Source organism: Lissotriton helveticus, chromosome 1_1 (genome assembly GCF_964261635.1).
Source record: "Lissotriton helveticus chromosome 1_1, aLisHel1.1, whole genome shotgun sequence".
Taxonomy (NCBI): domain Eukaryota; kingdom Metazoa; phylum Chordata; class Amphibia; order Caudata; family Salamandridae; genus Lissotriton; species Lissotriton helveticus.
This window is the reverse complement of record NC_136057.1, coordinates 306,159,690-306,184,144: the sequence shown is the minus strand read 5'-3', so window position 1 is coordinate 306,184,144 and position 24,455 is coordinate 306,159,690. Positions and strand designations below refer to the sequence as shown.

General features: G+C 44.9%; 1 protein-coding gene across 7 annotated transcripts in view; it reads right to left on the bottom strand.

Annotated features, from left to right (window-relative positions):
* Nucleotides 1–24,455, bottom strand: part of AGBL3 (AGBL carboxypeptidase 3) — an 873,099-nt gene that overhangs the window by 439,200 nt on the left and 409,444 nt on the right. For all 7 annotated transcript variants that reach the window (XM_078669865.1, XM_078670168.1, XM_078670098.1 and 4 more), the window contains exons 4-5: nt 23,277–23,459; nt 4,858–4,965 (exon numbers count right to left, since the gene is read on the bottom strand). In XM_078669865.1, coding sequence (XP_078525991.1) covers nt 4,858–4,965; nt 23,277–23,459 — 291 coding nt within the window. The remainder of the gene's footprint in view (nt 1–4,857; nt 4,966–23,276; nt 23,460–24,455) is intronic.

Below are 24,455 nucleotides of genomic sequence, written 5' to 3'. Positions count from 1 at the left end.
GAACTGGGACAGCTGGACGTTAACCAGTTTTTCGGCAATTTTGCTGATGCCCGGGAGGAGCGAGATCGGTCTATAGTTGGCCAGATCAGTGGGGTCCATTTGTTTTTTTTTAAGAAGGGCTTTAACTACCGCCCCCTTCCAACTAGGAGGGACGGAGCCTTGGGACAACGAGGTATTGATCAACTCCAGGATTGGGGTCACGATCGCAGGGGCGACTGCTTTCAGAAACCTCATGGGAGCAGGGTCACGCGGAGAGCCACTTTTCATCTTAGCCAGAGTCTTTCCAACCTCGTCCGGAGAAACCGCCCTAAAAGCGGTCAGCTGTGGGCGGGGGGCGCCTCCTGGGCAGATGTCAGGCGCAGCGTTGTCCCAGTAAGGTAGCTGGCTAGGCTGCGGAAGTGAGGCTAGGATGTGGGAGACTTTAGAGTCAAAGTAATTTGCAAGTTCATTGCTCCTTTCCGGTAGGGTCCTGGATAGTGAAGGGGGTTGTGGTATTTTTAGGAGTTCTTTGGCAATGAGATAGGATTCTCTTGCAGAGTTAGTGGCATTTTTTATCCTGTCATCATAATAAGAGGCCTTAGTAAGTTTCAGGGCAGATTTGTATGCTCTAACCGTCCTCCGGTAGGAATCCTTACTAGAGTGGAGCCAGTCCTTTCTCCACAGTCGATTGTTGGTTGGTGGGGTGACCCAGAGCAGCCTGTCACGCTTTTTCCACAAATTCATAGATGCCATGTTACAGAGGATGGACCATTATATATCATTCCCTGCAACCCATGCTGAACTGCTCCAAACAAAATCAGACTTTTATCAGATGGCGCGTTTCCCCAACATCATTGGCTGCATTGATGGCACACACATTCCCATTTGTCCCCCTGCTGCCACAGAATACATATATAGGAATAGAAAGTCCACCTACACCATCAATGTGCAGGTGATTTGCAATGCCAAGTGCACCTTCACTGACCTTGTGGCAAAATTTCCTGGGAGTACCCACGACTCCTACATATTTCAAAACAGCGGTATATTTGCACGGCTGACAGCAGGGGAATTTGGTGAAGGATACCTGCTAGGTAAGACACAGTGTACGACCCCATTAACACCTATTGCAGAAAGATGTACATGTATGCATGTGAGTAATGTACTCCCATTTCCTTTTAGGAGACAGTGCATATGCCCTCCGCTCCTTCATACTCACCCCCTACCTCAACCCCTCAACACCCAGTCAAAGGAGATATAACAGGGCCCACAAGAGCACAAGAAATATTGTGGAGCGTACCTTAACATATGGAAGAGCAGGTTCAGGTGCCTGCATAAGAGTGGAGGTGCCCGGCAGTATACCCCCATCACCTGCTGTAAAATCATTGCTGCCTGTGCCATGTTGCATAACCTTGATGTGAAGAAGGGCACAGAGGTGGAGTTGTCAGACTTTGAGGATCTTGCCGACGAGGTTGCTGTGCCTTAAACACAACCTGCTGGAGTGTCAACACCAAGTGATGGCAGATACAGACGTGAGGATATTACACGCAACTATTTCTGAGTAAGTAATGAGACTGAGACCTAAGTTGAAAGCACGAAAATGTGTTTAATTTTGTATATATCTAGGTATGTTAAAGGACAAAAGTGCACCAGTAAGCATTTCACTGCAATGCTCACAGTGAGTAAACACACACAGACAGGTGTTGAATGCACCCACCGTAGTTGTATATTGTCACTACGCAGGTTTCAAAGGCACAAATGTGCAACACAAACTTTAAAATTTCTAAATTGTATGTCCAATGGCAGTAGCTCATAATATTAACTGTTCATTTGCGTCCGCGCTTCGCACTGCCAGATGTATGTGGCTCACTCTGTTCACTGGGCGTTTGGCCTGTAGCCTCACCTTGTCGCCTGCTGCTCCTCCTTGTCTCTACAACAAGGGGGCTTGCCATGCTGCTCCTACTGGTGCTACCTTCACTCTCAGGCACGTCAATAGCAGCAGTTTGTGCAGTTTGAGCATTAATTAGAGCCTCTAGCGCACTGGTCATTCCGGCTATGCCCCTTGTCAGGTGATTGCTGTTTTGAGTCAAGACCTCCTGACTGTTCATGCTACGCCTGCATAGCAGGGATGTGGCTGTGGCCAGGCCGTGAATTGCTTTGTCAGTTCTCTGTGCACGCTGCTTCTCCCTGCGCCTTGATGATATTTCTGAGTCCAGTTTTGTGCACAGTTGCTGCATGGATTGGGTCATGTCATGTATCCCTGTAGCCATGTTCTTGTTTACTTCCACCAGTTCCCTGATGCCCTTACCAATTTCCTTCATGTTGATATTGAGGTTGCGCATTTGTCGTTGACAGGACATGATGCCCTTACCCTGCATCCTCTGAATCTTGACCATGGATCCCTCCAGGCCTTGGAAGACACTGGACCCCTCCCCACGTGCACCTACACTCCTTCCTTGTACTGTGCGGCGTCTAGTGGTACAAGGGACAGGCTCTGCGCTGGGCTACAGTGTGGCAGAGATGTCAGCTCCAGGCAAGTTGTGTGAGTCTTCACCCACCATTTCTCCAGCAGCTGTCTCCATTTCCATCAGTGGGGGAACGACATGCTTCCTGCTAGGTTGTGCTGCAGGTGTTTCAACATCCAGAGATGCTGGCATTTCTGGTGACGATAATAATAGTGTGGACTGTGAAGGTCTTGGGGATGCCTGCATTTCATCAGTGATGGCAGGTTCTTGGGAAGGTGGCTGCCCACTCGGTACACCTGTGTCCTGTGATGCACTGGGACCTGGCTCATGACTTTCATCTCTATCGGGTGCCGTGCCTTCTGCCTCCTGTGACTGCCTTCTGGATGTGTGACCTGTGGACATATGAGCGCATATCAGCTAGGTGCAAATGTCTCACAGCCACTACAATTAAAACTTTGGAAATTGCACTTATTACATGCTGCCTGCCCTTCATTATGTCTGCAATCATTTGCCTAACTTGGTGGTTACTGTGCTGTATGACATGGTCTTTCATTAACTGGCTACATGTACCATGATGCATTGCTACTGTTTGGCGCAGACACACTGGGACTGGGGTAACTTAGCTTCAAGGGGTGAGGGAAGGATGAGGGTGTGAGGGGGATTGCTGTGCATGCATCTTACCTTTTCTACGTGCAGCTTTGGCCGAGCTGTCCACTTCTCCCAGTCCGCAGACGCTTTCAGGCTCCAAGGTTGTGGCCACCATCTCCTCCAGGTCAGTGAGGGGGGGTGCTGTGTTCTTTCCTCCACCTGTTTGCGAGGCCTGTTTGTGGTGGTCTGGAATTAATTTTTGTGAGGCTCCTCAGGTCATAAAACCTCTTTTTTAAATCTTCTGTGACTCTGGTGGTCACTCCCACAGCATTGACTTTGTCAAGGATATCAAGCCAAACTTCCTTTTTGCAGATTCAGCCACAGAGAGGGACTGCCTTCCAAAAAGTTTGTGGTGCACATTTACCACCTCCTCCACAAGGACTTGGAGCTCCATGCTGCTCAATTTGAGCTTTCTTTTTCTTTCTGTCTGCTCTGTGTCCTTGCTGCTTGCCATGTTTAAGGTTTTAAACTGCACAAACTCTGCCTGCTGCTGCTCCCAGTCTCTCTGCTCCAACTGCCTCTCCAGAACCTTCTAATTAGTTGCAGCTGCCTGTGTAGCCACTTCCTGGTAGGGAGGGGGAGGGTGGTTGCACCTGATTGGCTGTTGTCTTAAGTTTCACTTTTGCTTGCTTTCCGATTCGGTATTTACCGAATCGGTATTTAACTAATCGGTATTTACCGATTCGGTATTTCCCATTCATTCCTATGGGCCTTTTGGCCCATAGGGATGAATGGGAAATACCGATTCGGTAAATACCGATTCGGTAAATACCGATTCGGTCCATAGGGATGAATGGGAAATACCGATTCGGTAAATACCGATTCGGTAATTTCTGAAAGTCCGATACCGAATTTTACCGAATCGGTAAAAAATACCAATTTTTTCCCTACATCTCATTTACCGATTTTTGAATACCGAATCGGTAAAATTCGGTATTTAAGAATCGGTATATGACATTTACCTACATCTGGCCCTTGGACAGCTAATCCGAGAAACGTAAAAAGGCCGATAAGGCTGTCAAGTATCCTTGAACAGTGCTCCCCTGCAAATCCTTGCTGGGCCAAAGATAAAGCGAACAAGACATTTTATAGTTTGGCCTGCAACCAATCCATCTAGTAGGTGCTGCACCAAGCCATAAGCATATCAAAGGTCAAAGATCAAAGGTAGTCAACGGCTGCATCTCACCATTTCTGGAAGGAGCCCTGCGCCACATCTGAGTGTAGCTGCCGTTCATGATTTATTAGCTGCCGGCTCTTTGTGTATTTCTCGTAGGATACCGGCATGATTAATTGTGCCTAATCGGCTTCTTGACATTTGTTGCTATGGAACCACCACGAGGACGGTGATTTTTCGAACCCATCCTCTGTAAGTGTATTTCATTTAATTTGTTTGACCTCAGCCATTGCGCCTTGACAGTTTTGCTGGCATGTTTATACTCACGAGCTGGCGATCCTTGTTTACTTTAATTCCCACTGCAGATACAGTCTCTCTACATTGTTCCCATTGACTACACAGCGTTACTTCAGGACTCATGTGTGATCTTAGGACCCACGTCAGCATTAGTATTAGCCTTTTCCTTTCCACTTTGCTGTTTTTAATATGTATATCCGAATGTACCTCTGTTTGATGAAGTACGATGCTCTGATTTAATGAAATGTGTTATATGGGAAATCAAAAATATGTTTTACAACTGTTGGACAGAGCTAATACATATGCCAAAAGTAGACTCTACCCTTTCTCTAGTGACGATTAATTGAAAGAACCCACCTTCATTCATCAGGTAGACGACTCGACCGAGAGAAGAATCCACGTAAGAGGGCTCCTGCTCCCGGCCTGTTGGGCGGTAAAGTGGCTCAGGAACAGGAGGACTGTACTCTGAAAAGAAAAGAGAATAAACCACGTAACAATAATGGGTCCCTATCTTAAGCCAATCACTTTTACATGGGACACAAGAAAAATATATTAACCCTCGGTCTTCGTAAATTTCATTTACAAGGAAAATCTTAGTCCATGTTCATGAATAATGGAAGCTCTTTACTAAGGGATGGTTCTCTTATACATAACAAACTTATTTATTTTCATAAGTCAATGACAAATCAAAGTGGAAATGGTAAATTAAAGAGGAAGACACGTTTTTGAATATATACAAAAAATAAATGTAAGGATGATAAAAAGTACATTGAGGTTTGATTAGATATGCTAACTAGGAAATCATTTGATTTACATGAATCTCAAAAAGCACTTCGGAGGGGAAAAGAAAAGGTGTTCTAAGAGTAATATTATTCATACGAGAAATACTGTAACACTTATAAGAGATTAAGACCTGACTCTCTCTTGGAAAGGCAGCTTATATTTATACACTGCTCCAAAAGAAGGGCTCATCAATTTAAATAGGGGAGTACTTAGGGCTTGATGTACTATTCCTATTGCAAACAAGGAAATAACAATTTGTTTGAGTCTCATCATATCGTGCATTTGTACCAATCATATCCGTTTCTGAATCTGAATCAAGACTTTTGAGATCCTTCAGCCTGTAGCATCCTGACTAACTCATTAAGCATATCTGTTTAGAAACTAAATCTGCTGCTCTCTAATCCCTTCTAACAGTTCTCATATGTGTCTCTTCAGTCATGGCCTGTTCTATGATGACTTTTTCCCATGCTTTCCTCACGGAACCTCCAGGGTGAAGCCGTAAATGGCTATCCAGTGGGTCAGGAATAACAGTTGCAGTCTCGTAAATACATCCTTATCTCATAATTTTTGGGTTTGGAATTATAATTAATAGACACTGTTTTGGCAGAAGGTTGTGGATGTATGGCTGTTACAAGGTGCACTCTCATCACTATGTTTTCTCAGTAGTTGACCAACACATTGCACAACCATGACACAAGTATAAATGAAACTTCTATTTTATCATTTCTTAGAAAAGATGACCTTTCTGGATATATTTTCTAGCTTTAGAATACCGTTAATTGCAATGTAAAAAGTTAAAATACATTTATAACTTAACTCTACTTTAAATCTAGCATTGCTCAATGCCTCTTACCTACTTACTTGAGAACATGTCCTTTTCCACTCTGGTTCTGTAAGAGCTATTTATGTCAGCCTCCTGTTCCAGCCTTGCCTTTATTGGTACTTTTTTCTGCCTGCTTAAAGTCCCCTGGATTATCAAAATCAGCATGCCCCCTGTCCTAGGCTCAACAGGGCCTTCTGTTTCTGAGAAGCTACAGGAATGTTAGGGTAAACCCATCCATATTTTTCTTGAACTCCCCTTGCTGAAGATGATGAAGGCCTACCCTAGGTATAAATCTCTCCAAGTGTTACAAGCACATTATCTCCATCAAGGCATGGTTATGCCATAGTTTACAGATCTGAAAGGTTGAAGCTACCAAGGCACCAGTTCCCTCGGGAGTCACTGAGCAACCCTCTTAACTGCTTTTTCCTAGGTGATCCCAGTTTGGCATTTCAAATACAGGTAATGAAACTCCAAAGGAGTACTATAAAAAGTTCATCTTCTAAGCACCAATTTAGGAATATTTTCTCCCAGTATTCTCCATCGTACACCATTTAACGGCATGCTTGGGTTGTCTTGCTAGATAGTAGAGCTCTAGGACAAGAAGCCCAAGTAATCTGCCGTCCCAATGCAGCTTCACCGCATAAAATATACTTCTACTCCATTTCCTTGCCCAAACCAGGATTACTAAGAGTTTTTCTAGCTCCCTAATGTCTATGTCAGGATACAAAACAAAGTATTCTGTAACATATACAAACACCAGGCAAAACATAATTTTAGCTAAGGAAATGCGCCCCATTAATGACAGTGGGAGTGAATTCCAGAAACTGTTTGACTCTGCCCACATTAAGAGAACAGAATTTTAGAGGAATGCTTCACTTGTATCACAAAGTATGTACATATTTGAGTATTTCTTCTTTCTGGAGTTGTATTTCTCGCTAAGCTATCTGTTCTTCTGCAATCCTTGGAAGACTTCCCTCAGAATATTCTCAATTGAGGCTTGGTTCTCATGGTCTGGTCATTAATAAAGTTTGACCAGATAGATTCTCAAGGTTTCAACCTGTGTTATCATCCGGTCTCTATTTGGTTATTCAAGGCTAATATAATTAGAGATGGTTTCTCTCTTTTTAATAGCCAGGACAGGTTTTCCCAACTTGTGGAGTCTCTGCATGTATATTGCTTGAGCTCCAAAGTCTCTCTCAACTCTCTTTTTGTTGTCAACAGTTCAATTTTACTTTGGAGACAGGGCTATCACTTTTGAACCAGCTTTACTCTTTCCTCTTGAGTTAAGCGGATGTTCTCAGATGCACATACTAAAAAGACCACAGTCCAGAAATACTGCAACAAGACAAATGCTAATGAGATCTTAGTACTGAATAAATGTGCCCCTTTAACCCCCAACAGATACTTTCAAGCTGCTTACAAAAGTAAAATCAGGTTCCCCAAATGATCCATGCCCTGCAGCTATTGCAAAATTAGCAGCAGATCCAGTTGCTCGCTATTTGACCCCCATCATAAATTCAATGTATGCAGAGGGTTATTTCCCTAGAGACTGGAAACAGGCATCCATTCTGCCCCTGCTAAAAAAAACTATCTTGGATGCAAAAGACCCTAACAACTTTAGGCCCATATCCAGATTACCGCTACCAGCAAAAATCATTGAGAGCAACCTAAACACTCAACTTAAGGTGTTCTTGCAGGAAACACAAGCGCTAGACCCCACTCTGTATGGCTTCAGTGAGGGGCATAGCACAGACACCGCGCTCCTCAAATCCACAGAGGAGATCAGGACGATTTTAGATCAGGGAGGAAAAGCTGCTTCGATAATGCTGGAACTCTCAGCAGCCTTTGCGGCCCATTGTGCTTTGCTGATGGACCGTTTACATGAGATTGGAGTCCAGGGTTCTGCATGGAAACTTCTCCACTCATTTCTGATGGTCTATTTTATGAATATAAGTGAATTAGTGTATCCTTTCATTGAATGAAGTCGGTTTCACCTGCCAATCTAAATAGAACCGTTGCAGGGCCTATAATACAAAATAATTTTCTCTTTTTAAAAAAAAAAAAAAACCTTGTTCCTCACCACTAATTTTCGTCGTCTTGTCGTCAATTCACGTCCATGAGTGAAATGTATTAAATGTTTAAAATCTCTTTTTCTCACATTTTGGCATTCTTGCCCCATTCCTTTCCCCCCAAAAAACCCCACCTAAAGCCCTGATATTTCCCCCATGTTATCCACAATGAATGCATTAGACTAAACCTATAACTTTCCATTGTGTTGTAATAATTTTTTTAAAAAGTTTTTTCCTCCTCTTAAAAGAAAAATCAAATTAAAATAAATTCATTGAACTTTGATAATAAAACTTCGACTGAAAGAGTGGTCTGTGGTAAGAGGCGATTTCTAGCCTGTGACCCTTGTGAAATTTTCAATTACTGCACAGTACTGGCACATTGTTTGTTTATTAATTGCAAAATTAGCAGCAGATCCAATTGCTCGCTATTTGACCCCCATCATAAATTCAATGTATGCAGAGGGTTATTTCCCTAGAGACGGGAAACAGGCATCCATTCTGCCCCTGCTAAAAAAAACTATCTTGGATGCAAAAGACCCTAACAACTTTAGGCCCATATCCAGATTACCGCTACCAGCAAAACTCATTGAGAGCAACCTAAACACTCAACTTAAGGTGTTCTTGCAGGAAACACAAGCGCTAGACCCCACTCTGTATGGCTTCAGTGAGGGGCATAGCACAGACACCGCGCTCCTCAAATCCACAGAGGAGATCAGGACGATTTTAGATCAGGGAGGAAAAGCTGCTTGGATAATGCTGGAACTCTCAGCAGCTTTTGCGGCCCATCGTGCTTTGCTGATGGACCGTTTACATGAGATTGGAGTCCAGGGTTCTGCATGGAAACTTCTCCACTCATTTCTGATGGTCTATTTTATGAATATAAATGAATTAGTGTATCCTTTCATTGAATGAAGTGGGTTTCACCTGCCAATCTAAATAGAACCGTTGCAGGGCCTATAATACAAAATAATTTTCTCTTTTAAAAAAAAAAAAAAAAACCCTTGTTCCTCACCACTAATTTTCGTCGTCTTGTCGTCAATTCACGTCCATGAGTGAAATGTATTAAATGTTTAAAATCTCTTTTTCTCACTTTTTGGCATTCTTGCCCCATTCCTTTCCCCAAAAAAAACCCCACCTAAAGCCCTGATATTTCCCCCATGTTATCCACAATGAATGCATTAGACTAAATCTATAACTTTCCATTGTGTTGTAATAATTTTTTTAAAAAGTTTTTTCCTCCTCTTAAAAGAAAAATCAAATTAAAATAAATTCATTGAACTTTGATAATAAAACTTCAACTGAAAGAGTGGTCTGTGGTAAGAGGCGATTTCTAGCCTGTGACCCGTGTGAAATTTTCAATTACTGCACAGTACGGGCACATTGTTTGTTTATTAATTGCAAAATTAGCAGCAGATCCAGTGGCTCGCTATTTGACCCCCATCATAAATTCAATGTATGCAGAGGGTTATTTCCCTAGAGACTGGAAACAGGCATCCATTCTGCCCGTGCTAAAAAAAACTATCTTGGATGCAAAAGACCCTAACAACTTTAGGCCCATATCCAGATTACCGCTACCAGCAAAAATCATTGAGAGCAACCTAAACACTCAACTTAAGGTGTTCTTGCAGGAAACACAAGCGCTAGACCCCACTCTGTATGGCTTCAGTGAGGGGCATAGCACAGACACCGCGCTCCTCAAATCCACAGAGGAGATGAGGACGATTTTAGATCAGGGAGGAAAAGCTGCTTCGATAATGCTGGAACTCTCAGCAGCCTTTGTGGCCCATCGTGCTTTGCTGATGGACCGTTTACAAGAGATTGGAGTCCAGGGTTCTGCATGGAAACTTCTCCACTCATTTCTCTCCAACAGAACGCAAACAGTTGTTCTGGGTGAATACAAAGCTGATTCATTCTCATTACCCTGTGGAGTGCCGCAAGGGTCATCTTTAAGTCTGTCCCTTTTTAATATATACGTGTCCTCGCTGGCCCCACTCATTAAATCCTTTGGTTTCAATTTGACCTCCTATGCGGATGACACCCACACTGTGGCGTCTATTCGGCTGGAGGGGATTCAGGGTACGGCGACTCGGCTCCAGGACTGTACGAATGCCGTTGGGGTATGGATGAATCAAAACGGCCTAAAGCTCAACTCCGGAAAAACTGAGGTTGTGTCTGTGGTAGCAACCCCAACTTCTGGTCCCCGGAATGTTGGCCGGACACCTTGGGCCCCCTTCCCACTCCCAGTAGGAAAGTGAAAAACCTGGGACTATGGATTGATAACAATCTCAGTTTCAAGGACAAGGTGAACAATGTGGCTTCAAGTACCTCATACATCCTAAGATCCTGTAGGAAAATACAACCACTCCTCCCCAAAGGCTCTTAAAAAACAAACGGTTATAACTGCGTTAACAATGTCCAGGCTGGACTACTGCAACAGTCTCTATCTCAACATTCAGGAAGGCCTGCTTAATAAACTGCAGATCCTGCAGAATGTAGCAGCAAGACTCCTGACCGGTACCCCTACATATGCCTCTATCTCGGCTGAGATAAGGAAACTTCACTGGTTACCGGTCAGGAAGCGCACTCTCCTCAAAACACTATGCTTGGTCTTTAAGGTCCTCCATGGTAATGGGCCAGACTACCTGCAACAACGAATACGCTGGTATACTCCGAACAGAACATTAAGATTATGTGGTGGGAAATTGGCAATAGTACAAAAGGCAAAAAAAGCCAGCTGGGAGGCAGAAGTTTTGTAACCAATGTGGCCAAGGCATGGAATGGCCTTCCAGTCTACCTTAGGAATATGACTAATATACTGGCCTTTAGAAAAGCTTTAAAAACATGGCTCTTCAACAATTAACTGCCAGAGTTAGGTTTCCCACCTACAAACCTTAGCAGGATTTCATACAGCGCCAGGACACCTTCGGATAGCAGTTGCACTCTACAAATAGCCATAACATAACATAACCATATATGTTTTTCTCACAAGCACCTTTTAATCCCACTTTCATGGCTTCACATTCCTTTGCTCTTCTTTGTGTGGGCCATCAGTTATCTTGGATGTATTTAGGGATTGTGGTACATATGTAGGTTAAAGCTAGTAGGCTAATGGGGCCTCTGGATTTAAATTCTTCACATAGAATGAAGTAGGAGCCATGCTGGACTCAAACCTCATTAAGAGAGGCGAGTGTTCAGACAAATATCTGTTTAAATACCAAGTCTCTTTCTAGACCTTTTGAAGAAAAGGTAAATTCGCTTTTTCAGCTTATTTAAAGATAGCCATGGCACAGAATGATTTTTGTGATTATTGTTCTAAGCCTTGCAATGCCATTAACAGCATAGGAAAGGTAATGGCTACTCCAGGCACCTAGCCTGGCATCACTGCCAATTTTCTCAGGAGAAAACATTTCGGTGTTATGATGTAATCTCTGGCCGTACCCTATTTCCTTGCCCAAACTATTTTTCATGACCTCCTCTACCATTTATCACACATCCCTAATGTTCTTTTTTGTAAAAATTGCAATCCGGCCCATAGATTACACTTTATCTGGCCCCAGCCGGAGATTACGGCTCAAGCCGGAGAGTACGGTCCGTGTGCGGAGAGTACGCTCCGGGTGAGGAGAGTACGGTCCGAGTGCGGAAATTCCGGCCCGAGTGCGGGCGTAAAGTTGGGAGTCATAAGTGCATTCTGTGAATACCAAAAATCGTAAGTGTCTTCTGTGAATACCAAAAGTAGTAAGTTTAGGAGTTTATCTCAGATTAGTTCTGTGAATCAGCCCCATAGAGCTGTTGATTCATATGCTTTAGCATAGAACGCCACCTGGTGTTGGGTCCGGATGTTTGCACTTTGTTTTTCTTCAAAGAAGTCTTTTCAGTCACAAGGTAGGCGACTCCTCATTTCAGTGATAGTGTGCATGGGCATCGATATCATCCCCAGATTGTTTTTGCTATAAGGGTGATGATGGAGTTAGTAAGAGTAGTAAAGAGATGTCCATGTACAATGTATAAAAGTAAAATAATACTACAACTGATAAAGGTTCCCGAGGAGGCGGGTGGATGCATATGAATCTACGGCTCTATTCGCCAAGAACAGATGAATACTGTGGTAAGTAGCATTTTCCGTTCGAGGCATATGAGCTGTGGATCATATGCTTTAGCATAGCCTATACAGCAGTTATTTCCCAAGGGGTAGATAACTTGTAGCTGTTGCAGTGGTTTGAAATAGTGTTCTTAAAATTGCCTGGCCCACACTATCTTGTTGTTTTGCTAACATATCTACACAGTAGTGCTTTGTGAATGTGTGTGGTGTAGACCATGTTGCAGCCTTGCAGATGTCATCTAATGGTATATTCCCTAAGAATGCCATAGAAGCCCCCAGTATGTCTGTAGAGTACGTTGTAAGGGGTATTGTTAATGTGCGTTTAGCTTTAATGTAGCATGTTTGAATGCACTATGTACTTAACTATCCACCGTGCAATACCTGCTTTTGAAATGGGATTGCCTTTATGCGGTGGTGCAAAAGCAAGAAAAAGTTGTTTTGTTTTCCTAATGGGGTTTGTTCTCTCAATATAATATAGTATGGCTCTTTTGACATCTAATGTGTGAAGAGCACGCTCTGCCACTGAGTCTGGTTGAGGGAAGAACATGGGTAACTCAACAGATTGGTTGATATGGAAGGCAGAGATTACTTTGGGTAAAAATGTGGCATTAGTTCTAAGAACCACTTTGTTTTGGTGTATTTGCAAAAATTGTTCTTGTATGGTTAGTGCCTGAAGCTCACCAACTCTTCTAAGAGATGTGATGGCGATAAGGAAGGCTACTTTTCAGGTGAGAAAACATAGGTCACATTTGTGTAAAAGGTCAAATGGTGGACCCATTAGTCTTGTAAGAACTATATTAATATTCCACACTGGGGAAGGTGGAAGCCTAGGAGGAATGATTGTTTTGAGTCCTTCCATATAAGCTTTGATAGTGGGCACTTGAAACAAAGACAAATGTTGTCTGTTTTGTGGGTAAGCAGCTGTTACAGCAAGATGTAAGCGTATGGATGTATACGCCAAATTGGAATACTGTAGGTGGAACAGATAACAAATTATGTTTTGGATTGAAGCATCTAGTTAATTGATTTGATTGTTTGTACAGTAAATTGCAAACCATTTCCACTTAGCTGCGTAACATTCTCTTGTGGTAGGATGTCTAGCATCTTTAATGACCTTCATACAGTCTGGTGGAAGTTTGAGGTGGCCAAACTCTAAGATTTCAGATGCCAGATCGCAAGGTTGAGTTGACTGGGATCTAGATGTCTTATCTCCCCATGGTTCTGAGTGAGAAGCTTGGGGGAGAGGTGTAATTGTTGGTGAGGAACTACTGATAGTTCCAACAGGGTTGTGAACCAAGGTTGTCAAGCCCATGTTGGAGCAACTAGAATCATTGTCAGGGACTGTTGTTTAAGCTTGCGAACCACTAATGGAATTAGCGGGAGAGGTGGAAAAGCATAAGCAAATTTTCCTTACCAATTCATCCATAGCGCATTGCCTTCGGACGATGGGTGAGGATACCTGGACGCGAAGCTTGGGCATTTTGTGTTGAGGTGTGGCGAAGAGATCTACTTCTGGGTAGCCCCACATCTGGAAGAATGGGAAGAGAACTTGAGGATGTAGTTCCCATTCGTGAATCTGTTTTTTTTGGCAACTGAGCAAATCTGCAATCTGGTTGTCTACTCCTGAGTGGTGTTCTGCAAGGAGATATATTTTTTGAGGAATGGCGCATCTCCATATGCTTTGAGCTTGTTGTGAAAGCTGTAGAGAGTGTGTCCCCCCTGTTTTTGTATGTAGTACATTGCTGTCATGTTGTCTGTATGAACTAGGACAGCTTTGCCTATTTGATGCAGTTAAAATGCTTTCAAAGCTAGGAAAATTCTTAGTAGCTCCAAGTGGTTTATGTGGAGTTGTTTTTGTTGTAGGGTTCACATGCTCTGAATGGTATGTTTTTGAAGATGAGCTACCCAGCCAGTTAGCACTATTTGTGGAACTGGGTCGACGAATGGCCCCCCTTGGAAAGGTTTTGTGTATTCCACCATTGCAGAGAGCGATGGGTGCGGCCGTCCACCAACACCAGATCTGTTAACTGACTGTTGGAAAACGAGGCAGTATCTGTGAGGCCTGCACAAATAAGTCACATTTGTCCTTCACTGGGAACCAAACACCCTGGTGTAGCGCCTGACTCTCAGAGGGTAGCGTTGCAGAGCAGTCTAAGGCTTAGTCAAGGGGGGTGGTGTGGGCTAGTAATCAGCATTTACAAGTAAGCAGAAATAACACTCAATAGTTGATGGTCTAGTCTGTACTTTGCTTTATAAAAGTAAGAGTACATTTATTAAACACACACTACTTAATACTATACAACAATTTACAAATATACATAAGCTGTTAGAATTACTTTGTGACATTGCATAACATTTCCACCACTCAAGCAGGGGGTGGGGTCTAGTACCACCACTCCCAAGTATGCACATCATCTTGCCCCCTAACGCAGCTAGTTGGACATAACCTGGGGCGAGGTCCCTGCGCACTGGCAGAATCCCAGTAGCGACCCACCCCATTATCTCAACCAGCATTTAAAATTGGCACACCTGCCCTGGTGACACGTAACCCTGACTGAGCATCCCAAGAAGTTTACCCCTCTACATCTTAGGTGCTAACAGTCTGGGTTCTTCTTCACCTAACGCAGCAGCAAGAATACACGTTTAGACATCCCTTTAAAATGAGGTACTTATTAGACTCGATAACATTTATAATGCATTGTAATTATAACCTCTAAAAGGCATCACAGATGAAATCACAGGATTAAGCATATACATCCAGACACCATAGCAGGAATGTCTAGCAACATAACCCCATTTGGCTTATGACATCACCTTACAGAGTTACTTCACATAACACATGTGACTCTCAGTCCCTCTAAAAGAAATACGTTAGTAAATGCATTTCTGGTGCAATTACACCACCCCCAGGGGACGCCCTTCTCAAGACATCCCCAACTCAGCACTTCACACCTTGATGCACTCCTGAATACACCCCCAGCTGTAGAACAAAAGTTCCAGCCCAGGAGGTGAGTAAATGCTGGCTGACCCCTCGAGGGGTTAGTCCCTAGAAACTTAGGGGGGGATTGTTCCTCTTCATGCTGGGGGAGACTGCGTTGCTCCGGCAGCTCCCCCTGCACCTTTACATGCATTTGGCGGCGCTCCGTCCTCCTGGAGCCACCACAAGCTGAATAACGGCCATTTCCATGCAGACCTGTTTAGGCTCTGCAATGCATTATGGGGCACTGCTTCCCGGCTCCATGCATAACATAGCAGTGGCTACCCCGCTGCTTGGGGAGAGCGGCGCTTCAATCTTCGGCACGCTCATGCTGCTGGGAATCTTGTTGGGGGTCTGAACCCACCGGAACCCTCATGGCAGGTGAGGCTGGACGGCTCAGGGAGCCCACCCCCGGCTACTCCTGCTGATTTCCTTTGCGGGGACCGGTCCTACCCAGGCCCCACACATCTCCAGGCTCCCTGGGGGACCCGGTCCCCTAGGTGAGTGAGTCAGCTTGGGGAGCCCACCCTCAGCGGCCTCTTGCTCCTGTTCACGAGGGCCTGCGTCTGGCTAGGAGAGTGCAGCCCGGGAAGCCACCCCCCGGCTACTCCAGCTGGCTCCCGTCCCGGTCCGCACCCTTGTGTGCGGCCGCGGGAGCCAGCGCTGGTCTTTTGGTCTCCCCGCTCCGGCGGGCAGACACTAGCCTTTTCCTCTGCCCGGTGGGTCTTCAGGGGAGTGCGGCAGCACTCCCCCCCACTTTCCCGCTGCTGCGGGGGAGTGCGGCTGCACTCCCCCTGCCTCTGCCACTGCTTCGAGGCCCGGAGATGGGGTCCCGGCCCAGTAACATCTTCACGGGGAGCGCAACGGCGCTCCCCGACTTCTTTTCGCGTCGGGCCCAGAGACGGGGTCCCGGGCCCGAAGGCACTCCTTCCTGGGAGCGTGATGGCGCTCCCCAACCTCTGCTCTTCCTCGGGCCAGGGTGGGCTGCTGGCACCATGCTTGCACATCTTCACAGGGAGCGCAATGGCACACCCTGGCTTGGTTTCTGGACGTCGGAGCCCGGAGTTGGGGTCCCAGGCCCCTTACAGGCTTCCTTGCGGGGGCTCCCCGCCTCCTCCTCACACGGGGTCTGGAGTTGGGATCTCGGGCCCCTCAGCCCTGGAAATCTTCATGGGGAGCGCGACAGCGCTCAACTGCTTCCTTTTCGGCAGGGGCCATGGTGGGCTCCTTGTACCCTGCGGGGGCCTCTTCACGGGGAGAGTGACAGCTCTCCCCTACTTACGTCTTCGTGGGGGCACGACAGCACCCCACCGTCTTTAGCGGGGCCCGGAGTTCGGATCCTGGGACCCTTTTCATCACCTTCACGGGGAGCGCGAAGGCGCTCCCCGACTTGGCCTGACCCACCCCGGGGCATCTTAGAGACTGGCGGCAGAGCCCCACATGCTTCGTCATCGGTCCTGCCGGAGGTCAAAGGTCGCCTACCTTCTAGGGGGCATATCTCAGCCCCTAGGGGTTCGATCTGTACCATTCTGGCCAGCTCTACCCATCTGGAGCAATTTTTGCCAACCTCCTCGCCTCCAAGAGGGTGAACTTCAGCAGGAAGCTGTTTTCACGGGCTCCCTGCGCCAGCCTTTTGTCTGGCTCTCCTCCTGGGCCTCTCTTCTCCCTGGCAGAGGCCCAGGCTTCTGCTCACTGGTCCTGGTCTTCACCTGTGGTGCCAGGCAGGGTCCTGGGCCAGTCTGGAGGTTCTTCCTTCCAGCTGCCCATGGCGCGAGGCTCCAGCACGAATCTTCCTCAGCAGAGCACACCCCAGAAAGAGAGCTCCTCTTCCTGTACAAGATCTTTTAAAGAATTGGGGAGGGGGCTGGCAGGAAGTCTCTGTTTGCCCTATCACATAGCGACACATCACTACTCTGCCTCTGCTCCCTCCTTCCTGCCCAGGCCTCTGAATTTGTTCAAAATGGCGTCGTCCAGGGGTCTCATGTCATATGGTCTCTGAGAGCCCCTTCCCCCCTCGTTGCCTTTTCTCCAGTGCAGCCTGGTGCCTGGCACCAGGTGTCAGCTACTGATGGATGAACCTGTATCTCCACCTATCTTCTCTTCTTGGAGTTGAGGCACTCGTGTTTAGAATTCATGTTGTGCTGGGCTGGGCCTCTAAGGCTACATCTTGGAGAGGTAGGTCATTCATTCAGCCTGGCAGGGTCAGCCCCCAGCCAGGCCCTGGTCATGAGCTGACTCACAGAAATATAACATTTCTGGATGACCCAAAAGCAGTACAAATATGACTTTGGACTCTGCAGAATACTTCTTCTCACACAAGTTACAGTGGACTTTAGTGCGTGTCTGGAGTTTGTAGGCCTTAGGAAAGTGAAACTAGCCCATGGGCTCCACATCCCCATAGGAGAATAATGAAGTGAAAAACAGTAAAACACACTGACTTTCCCTGGCATGTTTCTTCCCACTATATAAAGCATATTCCATGCCACCGCCCAATTCTGATAAGTCCTGCCACACCATTCCCTTTGTATCTGCTCCTGGGCTGCACACACCAGGAATCTCCCCTGTGCAGCCCGTACACATGTGTACACGCATGTAAACATGCGTCTGCATGTAACCACCCCGTGTCCCTTACTCCAGCTGCAGCGCAGCGACCTAGTCAAGCCAGGGGGACACCATTTAAATCCAAATGCAGTCTCTTTCATCATGAGTTCACTGTGGGCGAGTCCCAACTTATGAGGCTCCCCAGTAAAAGCTCAACAATTAGGTGCTCAAAAAACGAAAAATCCAGACGGCTCAGAGTGTCAAAACCACCTTCTAACACTGACCTTGAGCCTGGTTCCACTGAGGTGCTAAGCATTCCTGCAGGGGACGCATTCGAAGTCTTGCATAAAGAAAGATGAGAATGCAAGAGGCCATCATGCCTATTAATTGCATGAACACTTGGGCTGGTAATGAGTGTTGAGGATTAAATTGAGATATCAGATTTTCCAAGTTGCATATCCTGACTGGGTTGGGGTATGCTAGAGCTTAGCAAGTGTCTATGATGGTTCCTAGGTATTGTTGCATGTTGGATGGCTGGAAGTGAGACTTGGTGAGGTTTACAGTGAATCCTAAGTCGTGAAGCAGCTGAACTGTTTTGTGAGTATGATGTATGCAGTTGTTTTGTGATCTGGCTTTTATTAGCCAGTAGTCCAGGTAAGGGAAGACGTGAATGTGTTGTGTTCTTAAATGAACTGCAACTACTGTCAGACACATGGTGAAAACTCTGGGTGCTGTAGTTACCCCGAACGGGAGAACTTTGAATTGGTAATGTTTTCTATCCACCATGAACCGGAGATATTTTCTGTGAGCTGGGTGAATGCGAATATGAAAGTAGGCATCCTTTGAATCCAGAGTGGATAGAAAGTTGCCCTGTTTGAGTAGTGGAAGCACCTGTTGGAGTATGACCATGTGAAAGCAGGCTGATTGAATGTAGAGATTTAGCTGTCTAAGGTCTAATATAGGCCTGAGAGAGTAGTCTTTTTTGGGAATTAGGAAGTACAGGGAGTATACTCCTACCCCTTGATGCTGAAATGGAACTGATTCTATTGCATGTTTCTCCAATAGAGAGAGAACCTCTTGTTTTAGGAGAGTGAGATGTTCTGGTGACAGTGTGCGTGGTTTTGGAAGAATAGTTGGGGCAGTGCTTGTAAGCTCCAGGCAGTAACCATACTGGATAATTTGTAGGACCCACTTGTCTGAGGTGATTAAGTTCCAGACAGGCAGGAATTGTGAGAGAAGTCTCTCGACAGTTGTGGAATGATGGGGGTAGCGGAGGGAAGTCACTGTTTGTTTGCGGGGGAAGTGCGGGTGGAGTTGCCCTTGCCTCTTCCCTTAATATTAGTCCCTCTATAATTTCCTCGAAAATAACCTCTGGGGGAGGTGGACTGATTATTCCCTTTGTAAGAGGAAGAGGGAATCTCTGTGAACGCTGTATTTGAGCCACCCCTGTAAAAGGAGTGGCGAAAGGAACCCCTGTTCTTAGGTAACTGTAAAGCCCACGTAGATTTTGCAACCTCAGTGTCTTTTTTCATTTTTTCGAGCGAGGTATCTACAGCTGGTCTGAAAAGCTGTTCTTTATCAAAGGGTTAATCAAGTATGGAGGATTGTACCTCTTGTCTAAATTAATTCCGAGATCCTAAGCCATGCGTGTCTTCGCTGTAGCACGCTAGTATTTACTGCACGAGCTGCTGTGTCTGCTGCATTTAGTGCACATTTAATGGAAGTGTTAGTGATGAGTTTGCCTTTCTGGATTAGGTCATTAGCCTTTGATTTGTACTGATCAGGTAAGTGTTGCATTAGTTGTCCTAACTCATCGTAATGAGCCCTATCATATCATGCTAGTACAGCCTACGTGTTTGCAATACGGCAGCCTGTGTAGCCACTCTCTTGCCTGAGGCATCAATGAGTTTGTACTCCTTGTCAGGAGGTCGGATGCCTCACCTGTGGTCTGAGAGTTAGCTCTCTTGTGGGTGTTAGAGACGACAAGAGAGTACAAAGGCAACTAACCTTTGATATAAGCAGGATCAGTAGGAGCGGGCTTATATTTCTTGTCTACTCTGGGTGTGAGTATTCTTGCTCTAACTGGGTCTTGGAATACCTCATCTGTGTGCTTTAACATGCCTTTTTAGAATAGGTAAAGTATGAGTAGATTTTTGTGAATAGGTCAGTGTTTTAACAGGGAAGTCCTCATCCAAAGGCTCTTTATGGAGTTCGACCCAGTGATATAGGGCAGCTCTATTAATGAGCTGGACGTAACCAATGTTATCGTCAGGTGGAGAGGGTTTAGAGGGATGCAGGTCAGGGTTGTTATCTGTATCTGGTTCCTTGTCATAATTTTCTCGAGGGTCAGTGTCTTGTGGTATAATATGATCTTGTGGTATGTCCTGTTCTCTATCTGTATCTTCATCCCCATCTCCATAATCATCTTCCTGTGTGGTAGGTGAAAGAGGAGGTGGTGGTGAATTTGCTGGTGAGATAAGCAAGTTAGGATTAGGAGGAGGGAGAAGGAGGTGGAATGTAAGGTGGAGAAGGGTTAGTACCCATGTCCTTCTTCTTGAGAGGTATAGGAGGATCCTCTGAGAGATCAATCTTCCGTTTCTTGGGAAGAGTGGCATGAATATGACCTGTCTGAGGGTTAATGACAAGTCTTTTTTGTTTAGGATCCAAAGGTGGTTCATCGGACCGAGGCTCTTTGGCTGGAGTGTCCTTTTCTTTATGTGTCAATTACGGTGCCGAAGGTTTCAGCTCCGACCCTTTTGGTGTGGAAGGTTTTGGCTGAGAGTCTTTGTGCTTGGTAGTCTTTGGCTCCAAGCCTTTCGGTGTTGCCTATTTCGGCTCCGACTGTTTTGGTGCTGGAATTTTCGGCTCTGAATTTTAAGCATGGGTGCTTTCGGTTCTGAACATGTAGGTGTGGAGGATTTAAGCTCCGACCCTTTAGGTACGGGGGTCTTCAGTTCCAAAGTCTTCGGTGCCAAAGGTGTTGTCTTCGGTGCCGGTGTATGCTTTGACTTTTGTTTCAGTGCCGAAGGTGTTGGTTCGGCACCAGAATGGGGCTGGCTCGAGCCCGAGCTGGAAGGCTTCTCTTTATGTAAGCTGGAGGGCGGGGGGATCTGAAACTTTCTGTCGGGCCGACCTGAGCCCGAAGGCGAAGGAGGTACCGGAGCCTTTGTCTTATGTTCACTGGGCACAGGGGAGTTAGTACTCAGGGTAAGCTGACCGGAGTGCAGCAATACACATCCGAACCCAATGGCGGAAAAAAACTATCTGGGGATGGAGTCGATGCCCATGTGCACTATCACCGAAAGGAGGAGTCACCTATCTCGTGACTGGAAAGACTTCTTCGAAGAAAAACAAAGTGCAAACATCCGGACCCAACACCAGATGGTGATCTATGCTAAAGCATATGATCTACAGCTCATATGCCTTGAACAGAGAGTGGCCTTCAAGCTCCTCACGCACGCCTACAATTCCCTCCACAACATCGGACCCCATACGTCAACTAAAGAATCTCCTTCTACGCACCCAAGAGAGCCTCCGATCTGCCAATCTGGCCGAAATCCCTCGCATCAGCAGAGCAGAGGGACGATCCTTCTCCTACATCGCAGCCAAGACCTGGAACGAATTCCCTCTCAGCATTAGATGATCGCCCACACTGCAAGCATTCAGGAAGAGCATCCAAACCTGGATCTTCGAATGAGACGTAGCTGCGCCAAACCCACCTCCACCCGCTTTGAGACCCTCATGGGTGAGTAGTGCGCTTCACAAATCCCTGATTGATTGATTGAATTACATGCACATTTACTGCAGCAAACAATCGCATAGTTAGTCTTACCTCGGTAATTCATACTCTACTGGTCTCAAGAAATCTACTCGCTCACTCGCTATGGTAATTCAGATTTTATCAGGGCAACTATTTTTAGGGCCAACTAGCCCTGTCTGATGAGAGAGCTCCAGCTGTAAAGAACACATTTCCTGTTCATTCAAAAAGTGAATGAGCAATAAAGATGCCTTTGTGTTCAAAGTTAAGGGTTCATGTCAGCATATGTCTTTTTACAAGGTGCTGCTTATTTTATCCAGGAGATTGCTGCTTCCTTTCCTTTTTCTGACTTCAAAGTTAGAGGATTTTGTAAAGTGAATTATCTGACAATCGTGCCGGACATACAACAATTAAATAACTTGTAAATGAACTGTACAAATATTTCAAAGTATATTTCAGAAGTGAGGAAAGCAGTTTTTCATATTTCTGAAGTGAGATGCAAACATTTTAATCTGATCAAAACAAGTCAGAATACTTTACTTGGTCTTGTGAAAATGATAAATATTTGCTGAAACCTAATTTTCACACATTATTGTTTATATGCTATATAGTTTTATCAGTGAAACTGCATTTCAGTGGGAACGTGTGAGGTTGTCTACCTGTAAATGGCAGTGCACTATCACATCATGCTCTAGAATTATATTTATTAAATGCAAGAGTTTTTAAATATGGACTGAGAATTAATCTTGCCCCCACCCTGATGACAATGATATGAGTGAACTACAAGGCTACTCAGGAATCATGTGTACCCTCTGTACACATATTCTTAAGGTTTTTTATTTTACATGGAGCCATGGTTTAGTCTATTGAATCAAACAAAATATTTATTGCACAGCATGCATGTTGAACTTTCATGTTTTTAAAGCAGACTGTGTCTATAAAAGGATGTTTTGAAAAAAAAGTTCACGTTTCGGCACATATCTTTTAGAGCAAGCAGTGCCTTCTTTCCCACCTAAACGTGAGGCCTTGTCACCATTCCCAAAGGCAAAGTCGCACCACTACGACCACAACAGTTTTAAGTTTGCCAATCAGTTACTACCTCAACTAGGGGGTTGGTAAATGATTAATGGTTTGCGACTGCAACAACCCTCGCAAACCACTGATACATTCAAAAATGTGAATGCCAAATAGGCCAGTGACTTCCATCCTAATTAAAATTTATAAAAGATTGCACAAATATACATCGGAGATTAACTTTTTCTCTCACCCTTAATGGCAGCCAACTTCATTTTTATGGAAGAGAACTTACAATGGTGACTACAGTCTCCTTTATTTGTATGCAAGTATTCACCCGCGTGGTTTCTCGGTCTGATGCCACATGGTGCAAGCTTTGATTTGGGATGTAAATATATGTTTGCTCAATCTATGGATGGGAATTCCCATAGCCATTACTCTACAGTTGTTTTGAGATAGGGTGTAGTTTTAACACTGAGCCAAACACTCTCCTTTGACAACAGCTGCCCACTTTCTTTCAAATTAAGGCTACGTGGACTATGGTTCTATCTTTCTAAGGAGCCACTCCTGCCCTAACCCATGGATTGTTTCTATCTCATGAATATCGCTCTTCTGCTGGTACGGCCTACAAGTAAAGACATTTAGCAAGAAATGTAAAATGTTCCTTCTATCTGTCGGACTATTTTGTATATGTACCTTGGATTAGAACTCACCAATGTGCCATATTCTTTCCTCTATCACCTCACACTCATAAGGCCAGCGGGCAGTGTGAACTGAGTTGATAGAAGACACTCCGTATAGACTGCGTGGCTCTCGAAGTCGTCTAACTTGTCGCCCGGAGTGATATTCAAAGATGACCTGTGTTGTCCGTTGGTTAAATGGATCGCAAATGGCATCTATTATATAAATGACAAAAAGCAAAGAATAAAAAAATATGTTCAGGGAGCAACAGTCTTGAACTTTATTGGTCTAACATAGATTTGTGTTCAATGCTGCATCTAAAATTAATAAGATATGAGAAACTCATTAACTTTTATTTCAAAGGTGTATACGATTATGTTATGTTTCTATTAAACAACAAATGAAGAAACCCATCTCTTTGATTCTTCTCAGGAAAGGAGGCCTAATTCATTGTACTAAGGTAAGCACCTTCCTGACTAGTCCAATATATTTATATTCAGGGATCCTTTACTCACATGCTGTAAAAAAGAACATAGACATAGACATAGGTAAGACATAGGTAGGCAACTACCAGGCAGGTGGATCATTGGAGGTGGACGCTCCAGGCCCCCAGCCGGGGACAGCGATCTATTTTACACACCATTATAATGAAAACCTATCTGGCTACACCTTTTTCTCAATGACAGACAGTTGTTTGCCTGCGTTTACATTTCAAATGCTGCAATGTCGTTTTCAGGAATTATTTTAAAATAATAATGTCCACAATTTGGGAGAAAATGTTGCCTTGGATAGGCTTTTACGAAAGGTGCCGATGCATTTCATCTGGACAATGGCACCTACAGTGTTTAACTATATGGGCAAATATTGGATTTGAAGTGTTCCAGGGTCCATGGACACAGCAGAGAATGATTCTAATATTTATGACTATCAATAAAGATCCGATAATGCAGAAATTAAATTACACAAACTTAGTTCATCTCTCTGATGCCTCTAACACAGCCTCAACTGGATGGTCTCCCCATCTCTGAACATTAAAAAATAAATGGCTAAACGTAAAAAAATATATTCTTAAATTAGATGGGGATAACAGCTTCTTTCATAACTACCATATTATGTAACCTGGAACTGCTCAGCTAATCTCAGTTACTCAGGGATTTTTGGCTCCCTGCTAATATGAATATAATGGATTAATGAAATATCTGTGAGATTTG